The following is a 23,153-nucleotide window of genomic DNA, read 5'->3' on the forward strand; positions in this document are numbered from 1 at the left end:
AGTTTAAAATTTTATTACAATTTCTTAAGGAAAAGAAATTGTTTATGAACATAGGAACCAACTTAGAGAGATCCAAGTAACCAAAACTGAAATAATTTGAGCAATAAATAGTATTCAGTTGTAACCTAAAGTATAAAATAAACATCTGTGAATTCATACTGATATAAGTAATTGAATTAAGAAATTAAAATATATTTAATTTGGAGTGTGGGTAATTTTTAAATGTTTAGAATAGTATAGGGACAATATCAAACTTAAGGATGTCAAAAGTTCTCTGAGGTCTTAACATTAAAAAAACTAAGATCATGGTTTCTGGTCACATCACTACATGGGAAATAGATAGGGAAACAATGGAAAAAGTGAAAGACTTTGTTTTCTTCAGCTCCAAAATCACTGTGAACAGTGACTGTAGCCATGAACTTAAAAGACACTTGCTCCTTGGAAGAAAAGCTATGACAGACCTAGACAGTGTATTAAAAAAGCAGAGACATCACTTTCCAACAAAGGTCCATGTAGTCAAAACTATGTTTTTTCCAGTAGTCACGTATGGACGTGAGTGTTGGACTACAAAGAAGGCTGATGAGCACTGAAGAATTGATGCTTTTGAACTGTGGTGATTGAGAAGACTCTTGAGAGTCCCTTGGACTGCAAGGAGATGAAACCAGTGAATCCTCAAGGAAATCAACCCTGAATATTCATTGGAAGGACTGATGCTGAAGCTGAAGCTCCAATATTTGGCACCTGACTGGAAGAGACCCTGATGCTTGGAAAGATTGAAGGCAGAAGGAGAAGGAGATGACAGAGGATGAGATGGTTGGGTGGCATCACCGACTAATGGACATGGGTTTGATCAAGCTCCAGGAGATGGTGAAAGACCGGGTAGCCTGGCCAGCTGCAGACCATGGGGTTGCAAAGAGTTGGACACAACTCTTTGTGAATACTCCACAACACAGTATTCTTGTGTGGAGAATCTCATGGACGGAGGAGCCTGGCAGGCTACGGTCCATGGGATCGCAAGAGTCAGACACGACTTAGCGTCTAAACCACCACCACCACTATAACACAGCAGGTTGTGGTAACAGCTTTAGATCAACTATGATCTGAATTTCCAAACTATTATTACAGAATGGATATAAACCTAATGGCAGACTAATGGGGATGTCTTAAAACCTCAAAGGACTTTTGGCATCCTTAAGTTTGATGATGTCCCTTGTCATTGTTGTTAAGTCACTAACAACCCATAAGTAGTGTAGGCATGTAGTGCTAATTTGTTGCTTAACTTTGTATTTCCCCAGTGATTAATAATACTAAGAAACTTTTCATATGCTTATTAGCCATTCATATATTTTCTCTAGTAAAGTGTTTCTTCTCACTTTTTGTCATTTTTACTAGTGGGATTTGTATCTTATTATTTAGTTGTAAGAGTCCTTTATATATTCTGGATACATGCCCTATATAAGACAGTTATACTCCAATTATTTTCTCTAACTCTATGGTCTGCCTTCAAAGACTCAGCTTTTTCCAATGTATAAAAAAATTACAAAGGGCATTCCATAGATAATCAGAATTCTGCAGAATTGCCTAGGCCTCCTGGGTGGGTAAGGGGCTGAGGAGTCTTGCTATCTATTTATCTGCCTGTCTTTATTTACATCTTTTTAATATTGGGGCACTGCAAAACATTTGAAATTTACCACTATAATATAGCAGGCTTCCCCTGCAGCTCATTGGTAAAGAATCTGCCTGCAATGCAGGAGACTGGTGTTCGATTCCTGGGTCACGAAGATCCTCTGGAAAAGGAAATGGCAACCAACTCCAGTATTCTTGCTTGGAGAATCCCATGGACAGAGGCTCCTGGCAGGCTAAAGTCCATGTGGTCACAAAGAGTCAGACATGACTGAAGTGACGTAGCACACACACAGCAAGGATTGGGAGGTTGCAGAGTAACTGAAACTCTCATACACTGCAAGGATGCAAAATGGTACAGCTGCTGTTGAAAATAGTTTGATTTCCTATAAAGAAAAACATCTATTTACTATAAGACTCAGCACCCCCCTTCCTAGGTGTTTGCATAAGATAACATAAAACATTTGTTGTTGTTGTTCAGTTGCTAAGGCTTGTGTGATTCTTTGCATACCCATGGACTGCAGCACACCAGGCTTCCCTGTCTTTCACTATCTCCCAGAGTTTACTCAAACTCATGAACGCCCATTGAGTTGATGATCCCATCCAACCATCTCATCCTCTGTCATCCCCTTCTCCTCCCACCTTCAATCTTTCCCGGCATCAGGGTCTTTTCAGATGAGTCCGTTCTTTGCATCAGGTGGCCAAATTATTGAAGTTTCAGCTTCAGCATCAGTCCTTCCAATTCATATTCAGACTAATTTCCTTTAGCGTGGACTGGTTGGATCTCCTTGCAGTCCAAGGGACTCTCAAGAGTCTTCTGCAACACCACAGTTCAAAAGCATCAATTCTTCAGTGCTCAGCTTTCTTCACAGTCCAACTCTCATATCCATACATGACCACTGGAAAAACCATAGCCTTGACTAGACGGACCTTTGTTGCAAAGTAATGTCTCTGCTTTTTAATATGCTGTCTAGGTTGGTCATAACTTTTCTTCCAAGGAGTAAGCATCTTTTAATTTCAAGGCTGCAGTCACCATCTGTAGTGATTTTGGAGCCCCCCAAAATAAAGTCTGTCACTGTTTCCCCATCTATTTGCCATGAAGTGATGGGACCAGATGCCATGATATTAGTTTTCTGAGTGTTGAGTTTTAAGTCAACTTTTTCACTCGCCTCTTTCACTTTCATGAAGAAGCTCTTTAGTTCTTTGCTTTCTGCCATAAGGGTGGTGTCATCTGCATATCTGAGATTATTGATATTTCTCCTGGCAATCTTGATCCCAGCTTGTACTTCATCCAGCACGGTGTTTCTCATGATGTACTCTGCATATAAGTTAAATAAGCAGAGTGACAATATACAGCCTTGACGTACTGCTTTCTGTATTTGGAACCAGTCTGTGTTCCATGTCCAGTTCTAACTATTGCTTCCTGACCTGCATACAGATTTCTCAGGAGGCAGGTCACGTAGCCTGGTATTCCCATCTCTTTAAGAATTTTCCACAGTTTGCGGTGATCCACACAGTCAAAGGCTTTGGCATAGTCAATAAAACAGAAATAGATGTTTTTCTAGAACTCTTTTGCTTTTTCGATAATCCAACAGGAGTTGGTCATTTCAGTTCATGTACTGTTGAAGCCTGGCTTGGAGAATTTTGAGCATTATCTACAGTGGTATAAAATTCATATTTAAAAATTCTGTTACTAGTTTTATATCACCACATTTACATGGCTATCACAAAGTGAGCTGACATGTTAAGTGATAACGGATTTTTGCCTACCACAACTCAGAATGTTTTCTCTTACACGTCAGATACCAAGAGCTTTATGATAGTGCAAGGCCCTCAGGAGGCAGTTTTCTAAAAGGAATTAGCAAAATTTTTACATAGTAGAGATGCTCCATTCGAATCTTCTCAGAATGGAATTGTTAAATCATATGCTAAGCACTTAGATTTTCTGTTTTCTATGTCTTCTGCTAGAACCAGAAATGTTTTCACAATTCCTTTGAGACAGACTCTTTAAATTCTCCACACTTCTTTCAAGTAAGATAGTGGCCTAATGTCATTATGACAGTTGTCTGTTTTTCTTAACTTGCCCACAATACATCTTACTAATTTTACAACCCAATGTTTGGCACATCTTCCTTCTTCTATGTGTTCTCCCCGATAACTTTATCCTATTAACACTTCTTATTTTATACTTAGAAGTTACCCAGAATAGCTTTAAAAGTTGAAAACAGAAAGTGTGCTATTTTATCACTGTAGTCGAATACCTTAGGCAAAACAAAATTTATATTCAGCATAACTCACCTCTCCTCTCCTTCTCTCCCTGACTTGGTGCCCTTTCCCGTATCTTTTCCTCCTCTCCAAGACCGCCATGTGTCAACTTCTTCTATACAAATTAATGTTTGCTTGTAACCCAAGAGAGAGAATTTGCATTTGAGAGGAACTGACATAACAAATTGTCGAATTTGAGCCTCTCTATCAAGTTAGGGATTGCCTGGAGAATCCCAGGGACGGCGGAGCCTGCTGGGCTGCCATCTACGGGGTCGCACAGAGTCGGAAACGACTGAGGTGACTTAGCAGCAGCAGCAGCAGCAAGTTAGGGAGCAGATGGCAATGGCAACCCTCTCCAGTACTCTTGCCTGGAAAATCCCATGGACGGAGGAGCCTGGTAGGCTGCAGTCCATGGGGTCATGTAGAGTCGGACATGACTGAGCGACTTCACTTTCACTCTTCACTTTAATGCATTGGAGAAGGAAATGGTAACCCACTCCAGTGTTCTTGCCTGGAGAATCCCAGGGACGGGGGAGCCTGGTGGGCTGCCGTCTATGGGGTGTGCGCGCACAGAGTTGGACACGACTGAAGCGACTTAGCAGCAGCAGCAGCAAGTTAGGGAGTTAATTGGGGGAGGAAGTAAAGGGGTAGAAAAGGCAAAAAGATTTTTGGTTTTCTTGCCCCAATCAAAATGTGTAGATTATTAACTACATGGATGCATTGATGCTGCTGCTTAAACCTTGCCAGAATAATTAAGAATGAATTGAAGTTACCATTACAATGAAAATGTGATTAGAATGCACCATGTAAATATGTAATGTCAAATCCCACAATTGAATATATATATATTGTAAAAAAAAAAAATCCTTCCAAAAAGTTGCGAGATGGGACCATGTTGTTATTCTGATTAGTTTCTTGTACATCTGTTTCACTTCTCAAAAGAAATTTAAACTTAGTAATTCACTCTCTACACCTGCCTCTGGTTACTCCCTCTTCTGCACTGACTACAGGGTTCCACTAGAACGAAATAACGTATGCCTTCTCCCAGGTGCTTGTTCTAATTCACGTTGCTTTTACTCATCTTTTAAGTAAATATCATCCACTAAAAAAAATCACACAAACCAACCCCTTTCGGTATGATGAGAGAATATAGGTTTAATGGTTAAAAACTACATGCCCATTCTTCCAGGTATTAGCTCTCAGCCCCTGCTGCACCATCATCTGTGTATCTTTCTTTGCACAGTGCACAAACTGTACAACCATCCACTGACCCCTAAATTCCCCCCTTTTTTTCTCCTCTCTCTTTCCACTACTCACTATTAGCAAATGTACTTTTCAATCTTGACATTCTATTTTGTGACCATAATTACATGTACTCAGTATATTGATTGACTATTAATATAAAACATTTACATTACTATACCAATGTATTATTCACTATAGACAAAAGTATGGTTACATTCCCTTTTCTTTGGCATAGTTCTTTGTTTTTCTAAAATTGACATTTTCCATTTTTATATTCTTTCTCTCACCCTCCTCCTCATTTGGAACCCTCCATCCTTACTTTAAGCTAGACTATTGGATCTTAGCACCTGCCACGTACAAGTGTTTTTCTAATTGTTTTCTTAAGTTGGAGCCATTATTTTCCTGGAACCCATATCTTTTTAAAAAAATTTACTGTTTTGCTTTGCCAGGCTGGAACAGAGCCTCAAGTAACTACCTACCAGAGGGACAAAGTTTCACATTTTTTTCATATCTAAGTTATTTTCTCTTTGCCCTCAAACTTTTCACTGGTTAATTTGGCTTAGGACAGAATTTTAGCTTGAACACCATTCCTCTTAGAATTTTAAGTCATGGCTCCATTGTTTTCTGGCATCCAGTTTGGCAGATGAGATGTCTATTCTCAGTTTTATTGTGTTTTATCTGTTTTTTTTTCTTGCCTTGTTCCATCAGCATACCTCTACTGCCAATAGAAATGTTTAGCCTACTCCTTTTCTTTGTTTCTCCAAAGTTTCACAGGGATTGTTTAGATATTACTTTTTGAAATCAACTTCTATATTATTCTAATAAACTTTTTTGGTATGACATCTTGTGTCTCCTTTCAGCCTGGTTACTTCCCTTTTAAAATGTATTTGATGACTTCACCTCCATTTTCTCTGCTCTTTCTTCCTGAAACGACTCTTGTCAGATATTAACTTGCTTGATTGTAGACCTTCTTTTATCCTTACTGTCATATTTTAGATACCTGTGTTTTAAATAGTATAATAGGTTATGGAATAGGCTGCATGGATTTACATCTCTCCTCTCTATTATCTGTGTGACCCATAGGTTAAGACCTTTCTTGCTTACACTTCCTCATCTCTAGAATGGACTAATTGCAGTCAGTGTCTACAACAGGGTTGTTCTGAAGACTAAATGAGTTAATTCATTTAGCACAGTATTTGTCACAGAGTAAGCACTTAAAAAATACCAGCTATTGTTTTTTGGAGATAATATACCATCACTGTGAAGAAGTTCACTGACTCTACAGCTAGACTAACTAGGTTTTAATCCTAGCTCATTAGCTAAGTGACCTTGACCAAGTTGCTCAATTCTTCTATACCTCAGCTAAAAAAGAGCATCCTATTATTACATACATAATGGGCTTGTTGTGTTTATTAAATTTCTTATAACAGTTTAGTGGCTATTTGGAAAATACTACTTATATGGAATAATTCTTTGGCTTTGTGTTTTAAACCTGATAATGATTTTTATATTTTGTCAATTTTATTTTAAATTTCCAAAACCTCTTTCACGTTTTCTCATCATTCCTTTTTCATGGGATACTGTTCATGGTTTTAGGTATAATAATATCTTCTCAAATTTCTCTGAAGCTATTAATTTGACATTCTTTTTCCAGAACAATCTTAATTTCTTTCTGAGTGATTATTAAAATGTGTTTATTTTCTTTTGTTTTCATTTAGAGGTCTTTCCTAAAAGTCTTGGTGAGCATTGTTGATGGGTCATTTTGTATTTCAGAACATGATCATATAAAGGCTATTCTTGGTCCCTGTGAACTGGAGTGGTACATTTTAGTGTATACTGTGACTTCAGAAGGAGTAGGCAAGAAGCTAGTCTTTATGTTGAATGGCCCCGAAAATCAGCTATTCTGTTTTCAGACCTTTCATTAATCCCCTGTCTTCATGCCCTGCATCAGGCCTTGACTCTGAAACTTTGCCAGGATTCCACTGGGCAGGCTAATCGTTTCCTTGGTGGCAGCACAGAAGGCATGAGTTCTAGGTTCCAGCTTCCTCCCACTCAGCCTATATGGTCAACATCATCTTTATCTTACTGCTTTCCAGAGACTTAGTGAAATCTCTTTTCAACTTACAGCCCTCTCCCATTCTATCTGCTGTTATGCTTGAATACATTTTTAAATTCCTTTTAAACTGATTTAATGGGGACTTGGGAGGGAGAGGAGATAAATACAGATATCCAGTCAGTCATTTTTAATGACCAGTGCTGGAGAAGTATTTTAAAAGGATCCTGTGGTTTACCTTAGCTCATTTTGACACACGTTTAAAAATTAATCTCACATCGTTCTCAAGTACAAAGTATGATGCATAAAAGGGGAATATTAAACTGTAAAGGCATTTGTCCTGAGTTTGTAAATACTAAGGATTATAGAGCACTGCCCCCCCACTGCCTGTTAATAGCTGTAGTATATACCTTCTGGATCTCAGGAAGCTCTTCTTTATTGACTTCACACCTTGCTCAGTCTCCTTTTGATTACTGTAGTATTCCCAAGAATGTATAATTTGGTGGATTTTGGTAATATGAACATTTTTATCGTCAACCAACGTTCTTTCTCTTCCCTCCCCAAAGCCCTATGTAAACTCTTGCTGTGGAATACAAAGAATTTTCTGGGAGCATTTCACACAGTCTGGTACAGAGCTAGCCCTCAGACATTCACTTGATATTTTAAATTTTATTTTCTCATTAAAAAAAGTACTTTGGAGATTTTCTGTGTGTGACCCACGGGAGATAGCATTGGAGGATGAAACATCATGTTTGCTCTCATTGCAGTGTTAGTTCTCTAGGATTCTTGTTAGTCCAGGCCCACTGAGCTCTTATCAGCTTTTCTCCCCCCGAGCACCTATCAGCAGAATGCACTTACAGTCCCACCTACTGTTTTGAGGGGGGAAAGGAGTCAGTGAGTGTCACACAGCAGAAAGCTTGGATGTACTTTGCTGCTCCCACCAAAGGCTGTGTTCATTCCTGCCTGTTTTCTTAGGGGCTCTCTGAGCATGGAGGAGTGGGTTGGGGAGAGATAAGAAGAGTGTGTAACCAAATGTACTAAAAAGCTTTTTTATATACCTACTCAACATCTTAAGTTGGACATGAAATTATGGTAGAATTACATTTCTTGGTACAATGTACACTGACTTATTTTTATCAAGGAGCTGCCTGTGGTACTAACTCAATAACATACAAATAAAATCAAGAATGACCAATCTCTCTCTTTTTCTATTATAGACTCTACTCACCTTTTTGTCACTCTAAAATTCCCTGTCACAAAAAGAAGGCAGCCTCAGCACTGTTGTATTTTACATTCTGGGCATAAAACACTTTAGATGACATAACAATTGTTCCTTTTTTTTTCCCCTGATGAGTCCGACAGCCACTAGAGGCCCTCCAAGTCTAGAACTCAACAATGAACTGGAATGCTAAACAGCTCTCAGCAGCACTCTCAGCCCGCAGGTAACTGTGGGTGATTAATCATTCTAAAAGCACTGATCTGCCCATCCTGTCCAAAATGAGCACGTTAAACACCTACAGTTATTACACAGCCTAGGTGGGTTTCTTTTCTAGGAGTACTATCTAAAACCAACAATCATTTCTGGGTTTTGCTTTTTATTCCTTTCCAGAAATATTTTTCTCAATATTGTTCTACTTCAAAATAAATTCTCAAAGCCTGTATTTATGGGATAGTCCAGGACAGAATTCAGTGTTCTGTCTTATTGTCCACATGGGTTCCAATAATAGAGGGAGACAGTATTTCATATGCTTGATCCTTCCACGGTGGGGAGTCCAACAACCAGATGAGTATGCCAGTGTTGTGTAACTGAGCCAGAGAAATACCTTTAACCCAGATCTTCCAGTCCAGGAATAAGAGGGGATAAAGACCTCCCTACTATCTACCACTTCAACAGTGAGTATTTGTAATGACAATTCACTCTTCACTAAAATCCATCCCATCTCCAGAATGGCCCAGAGCAGACAGATCTCTCAGCAGGTAGTCAACTTCCCTTTTAACGCTTCTGCATCATGACACCATATTATCCTTCTTAAATCAGCATATTATCACATCACTACTCTGCATCTTCCCCCACCAGTATTGGATGACTCTTGCATTGCCATTTGGATAAGTCCAATCTTTACCATCTTATTCAAAATTCCTCATTATTTCCTCTTCCATTATATTTTCCACTTCTCTTCTTTTCATTATCTTTTTATACAAAAGCTCATCTTTGCAAATGGCTCTTGAAATTCTCTAACAGAAGTCAATTCTGCAATGAACACTCAAGTCAGTTATAAGAAGTTCAATACTAACAAAGTCCTGTGAGTGAAAATAAGCCTGAGCCCCAAAGGGAAATTGGGGTGGTTCCATTCTTAACCTACTTCCCTAATGAGGCTCTAAAAACTCCAGACATGGAAAATGAATTTGCCTTCTAGGAAATGGGTTGCCGTATTTAGATAAAGTTATTCATCCTTTGAGGATACCCTAGAGTTTCCATGAGTCTGGGAACATTTCATCTGGTCTATCATAGTGGAACTGAAGAGTATAGCATGCAAATTTTAATGTTGAAAAATTCCATTATGAGCAACTTATTTCAGCATTCCTAAAAGAGCATATAATTTTAAGTATCTTAAGGAGAACATGGTAGACAACATCCCTTTGCCATTAACTAGAGATACTGAGTCTATGACTAAGCATATTATTCATGCTGTGTTTCAGATTTGCCCAACTAGCTAAGTCACTTAAAAGAATAATGAGTTCAGAGTTCAGGGAAAAAGGTTTTAGATTTTTTTCATCATTTTAGTCTGGTTCATAAAATATCATAATATCAAAATTCTGATCTCAACCAAATGATCTTTTTATTTCATCTTAGTAAAATAATATGAAGTACCTGGTTTACCTTCTTTTCTTAAATCTTCTTCTTCTGGAATGATGCTTTCTAAGTTCAAAGGGTAGCAATTGTTTTCAAGATTTTGACCTTGATTTGCATAGAATCAATCTAGATGTTTTGACTTCCCAAATCTTAAAGAAAAGATCTTTCACATTAACTTAGATAAATGTGTGTGTAATTGATTCCCTGTACCTTGGTACAGTAGAACATTGATCACTTGCTTTTTAAGAATCCTCATTTTTATTCTAAAAGTCGAGGATTAAAATGAGCTATTCTCTACCACATTCAGACATGGTGATCATAACAGGATATAGTAGTTTGTATTTTCACAACCCTTGATGCTGCAAATTGAAGGGACCAGAATATGCCATCCCAAAATGTGCCCCTTTGGCATACGGATTATTCTGAGAAACTACACACACAGGAGAAGCTCTGAAAGCAGAGTAGAGATTATCCTTTTTCTCAGGGAAATCTTTAATTATAATAAAAATTTATGTTAGAAAGGAGGTCTGTACCAGGGAGAGAACTATTAACAGAGATAACTTTTTACCAAAGAGATTTATCCATATGCCAGGGCAACCTTTGTTTATCAAATATTTTCTCCCCTCTGCTTCCCTGTAAATTGTTCTCCTCCAGTTCTCCTCCATCTCCCTTTTGTCTTTACCTGAAGATGGTATCTAAGATGGTGACTTGGGACACATCAGGGGTTACTCATTTTTCCTGGGTATCTCATGAGTATGTGAGGTATACATGTTATTAAACTTCTGTTTGTTGTGCTCTTGTTAATCTTTATTGCAGGGAGTTTCAGCCAAGAACTCAGAAGGGTAGAGGGAAATTTCTTTTTCCTCCTCTCCAACATTTAATAACCTCCAAAAGAAACCCAATAAACAAAATTTATAATGCTTAACAATAGCTGCTGCTTCTGTGAAGTGGTTGATATTGTTGCTGGGAAACTAAATGGAAAGAAACTAGAGAAAACCAAAGCTTTCACATTTGCAGATTTAGCATATGTGGAGGTAAGGTTTGTTTCAAGGATTTTATTCTTTTTAGCTTGATTTAATTTGGCTGGTTGTGAGATAAGGTATCTGGATACTCACTTTTAATAATCATATCAACATTTAGTGACACTTTGGTGATGATTTATACTTGAAGCTCACTATCTGAGAAATTATTTAGAGATCTAGCCTCAGAAAAAGTACATGGACACACACACCAACACTCACACAGAGTATGAGATCTAAAATATGTAACATTTGCCAGAAAGCAGGACTCTTAACTCAGTAAAATGTGAGCTTCAAATACTGGCTACTCAGCATGAAAAGTCCTCATTACTAAATCTGATATGCATTTATAAATCAAAAGAACCCCCGAGGTAGACAAATAATTTATGTAAAAATTTTGGTTTTGCCTACATAAATGATTGCCCTATTTCACTATTTCTTTAGTCTTGATAACTCAAATGCTTTATTATTTAGTGAAGTTCACCATGAATTTATCAGGTGATTAGCTAAAAATCACAGGTGTCATAGATTAATTTATGTTTAATTGCAAGCTGCTTTATTTCAGAAGCTTTCTACCTGCCCAACACATATACCTTTCCCCATCTCCTCATCTAGAACATGAGAGACTAAATTAAAATCACCTGGAAATTGTTCACTTAAAAGTGGTTAAAATTATAATTTTCTGTTACATATATTTCAGTAAAATAGTTCTTCAGTCATTACGATCACCTGGGGTACATTAAAACAAATAATAGAGAAGATAAACAAAACCCCAGCCCCACCCTAGATGTTGGGCTTTAGTTGTTTCTGTTCCTAAGGCACCAGTATTTACTAAGCCCCACACAGATGGTTCTGATTTGCCTCCAAGATTACCAGTCTCTGATCCAGGTGATTCCTGTCTCTGCTAGCCCCTATCCCTGGGGGTCGTCCTGCACATTGATGTGGTATCAGTGCCTGAAACACCGTTTCACTACTCCACTCCTCTGTTCCAGTTCCTCACTTGCTCCCCAAGACTGGCCATTTCCAGCTCTTTAAACTGTAAGTTCCCTAAATGAGAAAGATTCCATTGTGCAAAGCAGTCAATGCGTGGTATTAATTTTAATGCTAGGGAATTATTTTGAAGATTAAAAGACAGACACAGAGCATGATATATGAGTGTGGTACCTAGCTTATAAAATATGTAGTTACTCGTTGAGATTAAAAATATTTTGCTTGATGGACCATGTCTAGAGACTTGATACTCCAGCATCGGGGCTTCATTTGTGGGTTAGGGAAGTGGATCATTTTTAAATGCATATCTGTAAGAAGGAGGTCTGACGTGGGATTGCCTTTCCTTTCTAATTGGACCTCTAACTCAAAGGAAAATTTGGTGGGGAATTGGTAAAGACACCCTGAAAACACCAGGCATCTTCAGAGTTTCCAAGAATGAGAAGCCTATTGTAAGGGATGGAGTGAGAAGACTGGAAATCAACTCTCTTTACTTTGCCATTTTCCTGCAGTTGTTCTGCTGTAAGGGGTGTGTGTGCACACGCACGCACATGTACACTTGTGAAATATGCACAATAAAGTGGGAAAATATCATTCTAATCATAACTGGCTTCAGAGATTAAACAGGGTCACTGAAATAGCAGCAAGCCTTTACTTCAAATTTAAAAAATCAAGCAATGAGGGACAACTTGCTCAATTAAATATTAAAAAGTACTCTAAAGTTACAAAAGCTAAACCATCATGAGATACTGTAACATCAGAATATACAGAAAGAAAATAATGAAGAAAAATTCAGTAAACAGACACATCTATGTATATATGTACACATAAACATTACTTAGTGCACAGTAGAGATGGTATAAATTCATGAAACCATCAAACAATAAAATTGTTGTTGTTTAGTAACTAAGTTGTGTCCAACTCTCTTGCAACCCCATGGACTGTAGCCCATTAGGCTCCTCTGTCCCTGGGATTTCCCAGGCAAGAATTCTGAAAGTGGGTTGCCATTGCCTTTTCCAGAGGAACTCCCTGAACCAAGGATGGAACCCACATCTCCTGCACTGGCAGGCAGATTATTTGCCACTGAGCTACCTGGGAAGCCCAAAACAATAAATAATGTACATTAAATACAATAATGTGATGTACCCATTGGCATAGAAAGAAAACATGAGACTCTTGTTTTATGCAAAACAAAGTAGATTGATAATTCTGGAAAAGCTCAATGAAAAAACAAGTCTCTCTCAAGGTGGTACTTTGTGGGGATTTTTTTATTTTCTCCTTTAATTTATCTGAATTTTTAAAAATCTAAGTTATATAACTGTGTAAAAATGCTTTATCATTTAAAAAAGGCTAAAACCAAAAAGGTTTTCTTTTTATATCAGAAGCTTATAACTCAGTGATAATTTATTCTGATACCATTTTAAAATTACAGCAGGGTTTGCAGGAGCTTTGATTGCTTATAAAAATAGCAGCCCAAAGAATATAGAGCAACATCTGAAAAAAACAGTTTCCTAAAATCTCAGTGGAAGACTACATAAATAAAGTAAATACTAAATTTATAGAATAATATGAACAAAGAAATTATCTTCCAGCTGAGCGAATACAGTAGGTGAAAGTTACAAACATTTTATTGAGGTATGGGAACTATAAACTAGGTTGGGAGGACTCATTTTATCAATATTTCAAGTCTAAAGAAGTAAGAATAAAGGGAAAATAAAATCGTTTTTTTGTCTGTAGGTCTCTCTTTGCCCTTTTCCAGGGACAAGCCAGGAAAGAATGAAAATGTGCATAGAATAACACTGAGGGTGGTGGTAAGATATCGACAGGAGTAACACGACCTGGAAGCCCACACAGGGACTGAGGCAGCAATATTTCCCAGCAAGCCTCTGCCTCTATTGCTAAGGGAACTGTGTAAATCAGATAAATGCCAAACTCGTAATTCACCCAGACACAGCTTTTACACCGGCTAGGTCAATCCAATTATCTCAGAGCAGGGACAATGGGAAGAGTGTATGAGGACATATTAGGCACTTTCCACTGGTAAAAGAGATGAAGAGATACAGGAAGTCTACGCTATCAACCACAGGGTGCCTCTGTAACTTACAGCTCAACACAGCTTCAAGCTCCTGTCCTGCAGACCTGACTCATCTTCCCAGGACCCTGGGATCACTCTCCTCTTGGAGCAAAAGTAAGCTTTTCAGTAAGTTTTGTACCTGCTACATCTTTATTCAAAGACCCTTTCGTGACTTGAAATGGCTCCAGGCAACACTTGTTAAGAGTTCACAATATGCCAGGCACTGTTCTACATCATTTGTAATTATCACTTTATTTAATGCTCATAACCTAAGATAGGTACTGCTATCATCTCCATTTCACATATAAAGAAACACAGACACAGAAATATTAGGTCACTTGATCAAGATCACAGTTAGCCAATAGCAGAGGAGGCATACAAAAAACCCTTCTCTTAAAAAAATCTTTTTATTGTGGTATAGTTGCTATATGATATCATACAAGTTACAGGTGTATGATATAATGATTTTCAATTTTAAAATTTTATACTCCATTTATAATTATTATAACATGTTGGCTATATTCCCCATGTTTTACAATGTCCTTATTGTAGCTTATTTTATGCCTCATAATTTTTACCTCTTAATTCCCTACCCTCATATTGCCCCTCCCCACTTCCCTTTGCCAACTGGTAGCTACCAATTTGTTCTCTATATCTCTTAGTTTGCTTCTTTTTTGTTTTATTCACTAGTTAGTTGTATTTTTTAGATTCCACATAGAAGTTATATCATATAATATTTGTCTTTCTCTTTTTGACTTATTTCACTTTTACATAGCATAATCCCCTCCAAGTTCATCCATGTTGCTGTAAATGGCAGAATTTTATTCTTTTTTATTGCCAAGTAGTATTCCATTGTGTATATATGTGTGTGTGCATGTGTATATATATATCTTCTTTATCCATTCATCTGTTGATGGACACTTAGGTTGCTTCCATATCTTGGCAAGTATAAATAATGCTGGTATGAACATTAGGGTGCATGTATATTTTCAAGTTAGTTTTTCTTGCTTTTTTTTTTTTTTCATATATATACCCAGAAGTGGAATTGCTGGATCATATGGTAGCTCTATTTTTGGTTTTCTGAGAAACCTCTATACTGTTTTCCATGGTGGCTGCAGCAATTTACACTACCACCAACAGTGTATTCCCTTTTCTCCACATTCTTGTCAATATTTTTTGTGTAGAAAACCTTGTCTTTTAACCACCACAATGTGTTGTGAGAGAAAACATTGTTTTAGCATGAGTTGATTGCTGCTCACAAGGCTCCAGCACAAAATAGGATCCAATAAGTATCTTAAAATCTGACCAAATAGAACAGTCCTTTGCCTCCCTTAGGGTAGAGATAGAGATGAATAGGAAGAGAAAGCAAAAAAGAATTGAGCAAGAATGAAGAGAGAGAATCTTGAGCAATCAAAAGCAAGGCCCACAGTGGATAAACAAACTGTGATACATCCATATTGTAGAATATTGTTGCTTTTCAGTCGCTAAGTCATGTCTGACTCTTTGCCATCCCATAGCCTATAGCACGCCAGGCTCCCCTGTCCTTCACTATCTCCTGGTGTTTGCTCAAATTCATATCCATTGAGTCGGTGATGCTATCCAACCATCTCATCCTCTGTTGCCCCCTTCTCCTCTTGCCCTCAATCTTTGTCGGCATCAGGGTCTTTTATGAGGAGTCAGCTCTCTGCATCAGGTGGCCAAAGTATTGCAGCTTCAGTTTCAGCAAGAATATTGCTGTATTATATTCAGTTCAGTTCAGTCTCTCAGTCATGTCCAACTCTTTGCGACCCCATGGACTCGGCATACCAACTCCCGAAACTTGCTCAAACTCGTCCATCAAGTCGGTGATGCCATCCAACCATCTCATCCTCTGTCATCCCCTTCTCCTTCCTGCCTTCAATCTTTCCCAGCATCAGGGTCTTTTCAAATGAGTCAGTTCTTTGCATCAGGTGGCCAAAGTATTGGAGCTTCAGCTTCAGCATCAGTCCTTCCAATGAACACCCGGGACTGATATCCTTTAGGATGGACTGGTTGGATCTTGCAGTCCAAGGGACTGTCAAGAGTTTTCTCCAACACCACAGTTCAAAAGCATCAATTCTTCAGTGTTCAGCTTTCTTCACAGTCCAACTCTCACATTCATACATGACTACTGGAAAAACCATAGCTTTGACCGGGCAGATCTTTGTTGGCAAAGTAATGTCTCTGCTTTTTAATATGCTGTCTAGGTTGGTCATAACTTTTCTTCCAAGGAGAAAGTGTAGTATATTACTCAGCAAGAAAAAGGGAGCAACATGGGTGAATCTCAAGAGCATTATGCCAAGTGATAGAACCAGACACAAAACAGTCTGAAATCTTCAGTTTATATGACATTCTGCATGATTCCATTTACATGACATTTTGGAAAAGGCTGTGACTTAGGCATGGGAAGCAGATCACACTGGTTTCCAGGATTTGAAATGGGGGAGGGCTGACTATAAATGTATATGGACAAGATTTTTGAGTAGTGAACCATTGCATGCATTTATCAGAACTCTCATAAAGTGTACCCTTAAAAAGGTAAATTTTTCTGTATCTAAACTATACCTTAAATTTAAAAAGAATATAGGACTCAGAACCACTTCAAAATCTGTCTTAAAAAAAATCCTAGCTGGTTAATTTTGTACTTTTTAATGACACATCTTCACTGAGCAGCCGCTGTGTACACACAGTTGATAGGGTTAGTTCAGTCCAATTCAGTCACTCAATCGTGTCCAACTCTTTGCAACACCATGAATCGCAGCACGCCAGGCCTCCCTGTCCATCACCAACTCCCAGAGCTTACCCAAACTCATGTCCATTGAGTCGGTGATGCCATCCAGCCATCTCATCCTCTATCGTCCCCTGCCCCCAATCCTTCCCAGCATCAGGGTCTTTCCCAATGAGTCAGCTCTTCGCATGGCCAAAGTATTGGAGTTTCAGCTTCAACATCAGTCACTCCAATGAACACCCAGGACTGATCTCCTTTAGGATGGACTGGTTGGATCTCCTTGCAGTCCAAGGGACTCTCAAGAGTCTTCTCCAACACCGCAGTTCAAAAGCATCAATTCTTCAGCACTCAGCTTTCTTCACCATCCAACTCTCACATCCATACATGACTACTGGAAAAACCATAGCCTTGACTAGACAGACCTTTGTTGGCAAAGTAATGTCTCTGCTTTTTAATATGTTATCTAGGTTAAGAGGGCATCAAACAATAATACATAGTCCTGGCTGCAGGAAGTTCAAAGCCTATTACATTTGATCATGTGAATTGATTCTCTCCAAAGAAATCTGAGGGACCATAAATACAGCACAAAGTGTGCAAATTTTTCCTTTCAAAGGTACCAAAAAACCCCCAAAGATTTTAATGAATATGAAATATAAATATTGTAATAGTGCTGATGTACTTAGTACAAAGTGGAATATTTCAGATATACCCCAGAGGTGCCCTTGCTGCTGCTGCTGCTAAGTCGCTTCAGTCGTGTCCGACTCTGTGCGACCCCATAGATGGCAGCCCACCAGGCTCCCCTGTCCCTGGGATTCTCCAGGCAAGAGTACTGGAGTCGGGTGTCATCGCCTTCTCCAAGAGGTGCCCTTACTGAACAAAATTGTTCATGCAACTATTCATTTTACAAATGTTTATTTAGGTATTCAGATGCAGTGGTTAGTTTTGTTTGTCAACTTGGCTAGGTTATAGTCCCTAGTAGTTCAACCAAACACTGATCTCAGTGTTGCTGTGAAGGTATTTTGTAGATATGATTAAAGATATAATTAGTTGACTTAAGTAAGGGAAATTATCTTAGATAATATGAATGAGCTGGGTGTGATTCAAACAACTGACAGACCTTATGAGCAGAGCTGAGAAACTCCTGAAGAAGCAATTCTGCCTGTGGACAGCAGCTTCAGCTCATTATAAAGAGTTCCAGCAAGTCCTACACGTTTCAGATGTGTCCAGCCAGCTTCCACAATCACATAGGTCAATTCCTTGCAAAAAAACACAAAAACCTCTTGATTTATCTCTCCTATTGATTCTGTGATTCTGATTGAATCTTAACATGCTCAAGGAGAGAGGAATTGAAGAGATAGACACAAATATGCCCTAACCAGTTATGTCGTCTAGTGGAGATGACATGGGAGTAATCTGGTGATTACAATGAAAATTTTTGATGGTAGAAGTACAGGAAATATATTGGGTGATACCTAGTCTAGACTTCAGAGTGGAACAGGTAAGGAACATTTCGTAGATGATGAAAAGTTTAATTTGAGGGTTAAAAAATTGACTGGGAATTTAGGGTATGTGTGTGTTTTTTATAGGGAGGATGGTGATAAAGCATTCTAAGCAGAAGGCCTAGCCTGTGCTGAAGACTAGAAGCCAGATGGAGCATGGCACAATGGAAGAGTGAAAGAGACTCAGTACCCCTGATGTGTAGAGTATGGAGGTGAGAGAAGAAGGTTGAGGGAATAAGCAGAAGCTAGATCATGCAAGCCTGTGAGTCATGTTAAGTTTCTAGGCACAGGAAAGACATGAGAGAATTTTAATCATGATCAGTGTTGGATTTCAGAAAGATTTTTCAGGATATGATGAGGAGAATTAGATTGGGAGAAAATGGAGGTCAGGTACTAGAATAAAAAATTCAAATGTCTGATGAAGGTGACCTAATGGGAACAGAAGCAGTGGAAATGGAGAGAAGGATTTAATCAGAGTGAAGTTTAGATAGTACAAAGGACAAAACTTGCTAATTGATTCAATTTGAAGAATGATGAAGGTTGAAAAGTTAGTATTAAGCCAAGATTTCTGACCTGAGCAGCTAAGTGGACAGTGGAACCGCTTGCAAAGACAGGGAACACCAAGGACGGTGTCAATGTGGAGCAGGGAAGGACCCTTTTGGACCTGCTGTGACTGAGATACTTTTGGATATTCAGGTGGAGAGACCTAGCAGGCAGTCTAAAGGGCAGGAGAAATTTGGGCTTGAAATATGGATCTAGGAACATCAGTAAATTCATGCAAATTGAAGCCATGGGTGTGGATGAGCTTACCTAGGAAGGTAGTAAATACAAGGCAGGAGAGAGACCAAGTTATAATCCAGGGTAACACTAACATATCCAGTGGGGAAAGAGGAGACTCTTCGAAATAGGAGACACCCGTTTTTATATCAGGTTAAAACATGTTATATCATGACATTTCATGTTTTTTCTTATCACAGTTCATATATGGTTGTGAAAAGCAGTTGGGATCCAAAGATATCAAGACATATTTCAGTTGTGCTTCCTGCCTATACTAATGTGGTCTGGTTAGCACATGCCTTGTTGTTTGAAAAGCTTTTTCACAGGCCCACATCGTATTATTTAATCCTCAAAAAAATTCCCCTGAGGTACCTATTAACATTATTCCTATTTTATTGATAAGGACATATAGGCTCAGTTCAATAATTTGTTCAAGCTCACTCAAGTCCATACTAGTGCCTCTGACCATCAATCCCATCAGTATAGCACTTTACAGTGGACATAATGCTCAAAAACAGCCCTGCATCTCTTATACTACAGATAGGAAAATAAAGGCTTACAGAAGCCAAGAGGCCAATCAATGTTTCTTTCTCTGGGGAAGGGAGTAGTGAACTTGCATTCAGATATTTTGATACCATAAAACCAGTTTTCAATATCTGTTGATTCATAAAATGATAATAACTTAGAAAATCTTTATGGCCCATAAACTAGTGAAATGTTTGTTTCTTTATATTGGTTTATCTGAGTATGGAATTGGGCCTCTGATTATCCACAATGAGCTTCATGATTTTTCTAGGAACGTGCTAAAGTTTTGCTAGAAGTTATATAGTTCTCCCTGAAAACAAAGAAATAAATGTGAACCCTGGTGATTACTTCTCTGTTTTAGTTTCTGGTTCTCCTAGTGCCACAAAGTAAAATTGAAATATGAGCATATTATTTTGCAACCTTTAAGTTTCTACAAATACTAAATTTTGTCCTCAGGACTATAGCCATCATTACAAGGGAATTAATGAGAAATAACAGTATATGTCAGTGGTCAACACAACAGTACTGAAAGATGCAATTTCTTCTGTATAAATTTATAAACCATTATTGGAAGAATTCATCTGTAAATATTCCCTTAATCTACTTTCAGCCATAGAAATATATAACATAATTAAAAACAGCATATCTTCCACCTAAATGAATGTCTTGAGAATTAAGGAGTTAATTAATATGAAAGTGATTTGTAAATGGCAGATACCCCTGTGAAAAATGGGGGTATTCTTATTATTTTATTAATGATAGTAATCAGAATCTATTTCAGTTGGGTAGGGTCAAATAAAAAATAATAAATGATAAAAATATTTTAAAAAATATTTTATTTTTCAACCAGATGAATTCAAACATTTAGAAGATTTCAGCATCAACAAAACAATATGCATATTTAGGATTGGATATAGAAGGGTGATGTTAGTAGGGAAAAAGCCTCAGAGTCCTGGTGAATGTTCATAGAATGTACCTTTTTAATGGTACATTTATTTCTATAAGGTTTTAACTGCTTGGTTCCCATAGTAACTCAAGTGCTAGAGTGATGACCCAGGGAATGACCTTATACTTCCTGGGATAGCTATTAAGCCCAGATAAATCATTGCTTCTTTTGTAAAGCTGTCTTCCAGTCTAGGGTCTTCCATTTGCTTGACATGTACTCTAGGTAATTCACTTTACCTTTGGTTTTGTTTCCTCATCTATAAAGTAAGAATCATAATGATAATGCTTATATCACATTTGGTACAAAGATATAAGACATTATTACTTTGCTAATTAATTTTTTTCTTCAAAAGTTTTATGACATCATAACTCTCACTATAAAAGGACTAGAACTCGTGCTACAGAATTTAAAAAGGAAAGGTATTATATTTGGACTTAAGAAACATAATGTGAAAAAGGAACACATGCATTCTGCATATAATCTTATGAACCTAAAGAATCTCAGAAAATACTAATTTTGTAAAAAATATATGCATGCTTTCTTCCTGTAAAATTTATATCCAACATTATGCTTCTATTATCTTTATCTTTTCATTGATAATTTTCTTAATTCAAAATTTGTTCTGTGGAAGTTAGGATGAAGATTCTTGGGCAGGAAAATTCTGCGAGACTTGGTTCTGAATATGCACCAAAAGGAACGATTGACAATTTGCATGCTCGTTTAGGAGAGATTTCTTTTTTTTAATTAAAGAAACTCAAATTCTGTAGTTACAGAGCTAAACACCAAAGCGACTTCTTTGGTATTATAGGAAATTACTCAAGAACTTCAAAAACAGTCCTGCAGAACATTTCTCATTATAAAGGGATGGGGCTCTCTGTTCACTCATGTGAAATACCTGTGACATAGTGGACAAGCATGAAGCTGTAGGGTCAGACCACTTGAATGGGAATGCTTACATTTTTACTCCAAAAAGCAAACTTCTTAAACTTCTCATGCTTCAATTAATTTTCTCATCTATAAAAAGGATCATGATACCTATCTATCTTTATGTGAGGAAAAAATGATAAAATAGCATGTGTAAAAAGCTTAGTAAACTCTCATGGAAGCCAACTATGAAATGTACTATTGGACGTTTTGCCTCAAAAGAATGACTTCAGTTAAGTTCAGTTGCTCAGTTTTGTCTGACTCTTTGTGACCCCATGGACTGCAGCACGCCAGGCCTCACTGTCCATCACCAACTTCCAGAGTTTACTAAACTCATGTCCATTGAGTTGGTGATGCCATCCAAGCATCTCATCCTCTGTCATCCCCTTCTCCTCCCACCTTCAATCATTCCCAGCATCAGGGTCTTTTCCAATGAGTCAGCTCTTCACATCAGGTGGCCAAGGTATTGGAGTTTCAGCTTCAGCATCACTCCTTCCTGGTTGGATCTCCTTGCAGTCCTAGGGACTCTCAAGAGTCTTCTCCAACACCACAGTTCAAAAGCATCAATTCTTCTGCGCTCAGCTTTCTTTAGAGTCCAATTCTCACATCCATACATTACTACTGGAAAAACCATAGCTTTGACTAGACGGACCTTTGTTGGCAAAGTAATGTCTCTGCTTTTTAATGTGCTGTCTAGGTTGGTCATAACTTTTCTTCCAAGGAGCAAGTGTCTTTTAATTTCATGGCTGCAGTCACCATCTGCAGTGATTTTGAAGCCCCCAAAAATGAAGTCTGCCACTGTTTCCACTGTTTCCCCATCTATTTCTCATGAAGTGATGGGACTGGATGCCATGATCTTAGTTTTCTGAATGTTGAGCTTCAAGCCAACTTTTTCACTCTCTTCTTTCACTTTCATCAAGAGGCTCTTTAGTTCTTCTTCTCTTTCTGCCATAACAGTGGTGTCATCTGCATATCTGAGGTTATTGATATTTCTCCCGGCAATCTTGATTCCAGCTTGTGCTTCTTCCAGCCCAGTGTTTCTCATGATGTACTCTGCATGTAAGTTAAATAAGCAGGGTGACAATATACAACCTTGATGTATTCCTTTCCCTATTTGGAACCAGTCTTTTGTTTCATGTGTAGTTCTAACTGTTGCTTCCTGACCTGCATACAGGTTTCTCAAGAGGCAGGTCAGGTGGTCTGGTATTTCCGTCTCTCTAAGAATTTTCCACAGTTTGTTGTGGAATGACTTAGAATGACTTAGAGGTACCTTTGTCTGATTTGTGCTTGTGATCCATAAGAATGAAACAACAAATAGACCAGTGATGTAAGCCACAATCATTCATATGCATATAAAATTCTTAGGAGACAAAACTTTTCCTTGTGTATTCATAGACCTGCTGTTCCTGGAAACCACTTGAGTTGTGGGAGTTAAACTTAACAATCATTTCTTGGATTTCAAGCTAATGAAAGAGCTGAGATGCTGCTACTCTCCTGGTTTCCAGTCTTAGACTCTAGAGTACTTCTAACTTTATAGTATATTCCATCCATTTCATTTCCTGAATAAGAAGATCAATTTCTCAAAATCTTGCATCATTTTTAACCTTATTCTATCA

At 38.0% G+C, this 23,153-nt stretch overlaps 1 protein-coding gene across 7 annotated transcripts in view; it reads left to right on the forward strand.

The window, feature by feature from the left end:
- The window catches only part of RAB3C (RAB3C, member RAS oncogene family), a 376,080-nt gene that overhangs the window by 63,810 nt on the left and 289,117 nt on the right, over window positions 1–23,153 (forward strand). For 2 of the 7 annotated variants that reach the window (XM_081524305.1, XM_081524307.1), the window contains exon 3: window positions 18,453–18,577. The exons of the other annotated variants lie outside the window; for them this stretch is intronic. In XM_081524305.1, the coding sequence (XP_081380431.1) occupies window positions 18,572–18,577 (6 nt within the window). In that variant the 5' untranslated portion in view covers window positions 18,453–18,571. The remainder of the gene's footprint in view (window positions 1–18,452; window positions 18,578–23,153) is intronic. 7 annotated transcript variants of the gene reach the window in all.

The sequence above is a fragment of the Giraffa tippelskirchi genome, chromosome 8, assembly GCF_054371585.1.
Source record: "Giraffa tippelskirchi isolate mGirTip1 chromosome 8, T2T-mGirTip1v1.2.pri, whole genome shotgun sequence".
Classification (NCBI taxonomy): domain Eukaryota; kingdom Metazoa; phylum Chordata; class Mammalia; order Artiodactyla; family Giraffidae; genus Giraffa; species Giraffa tippelskirchi.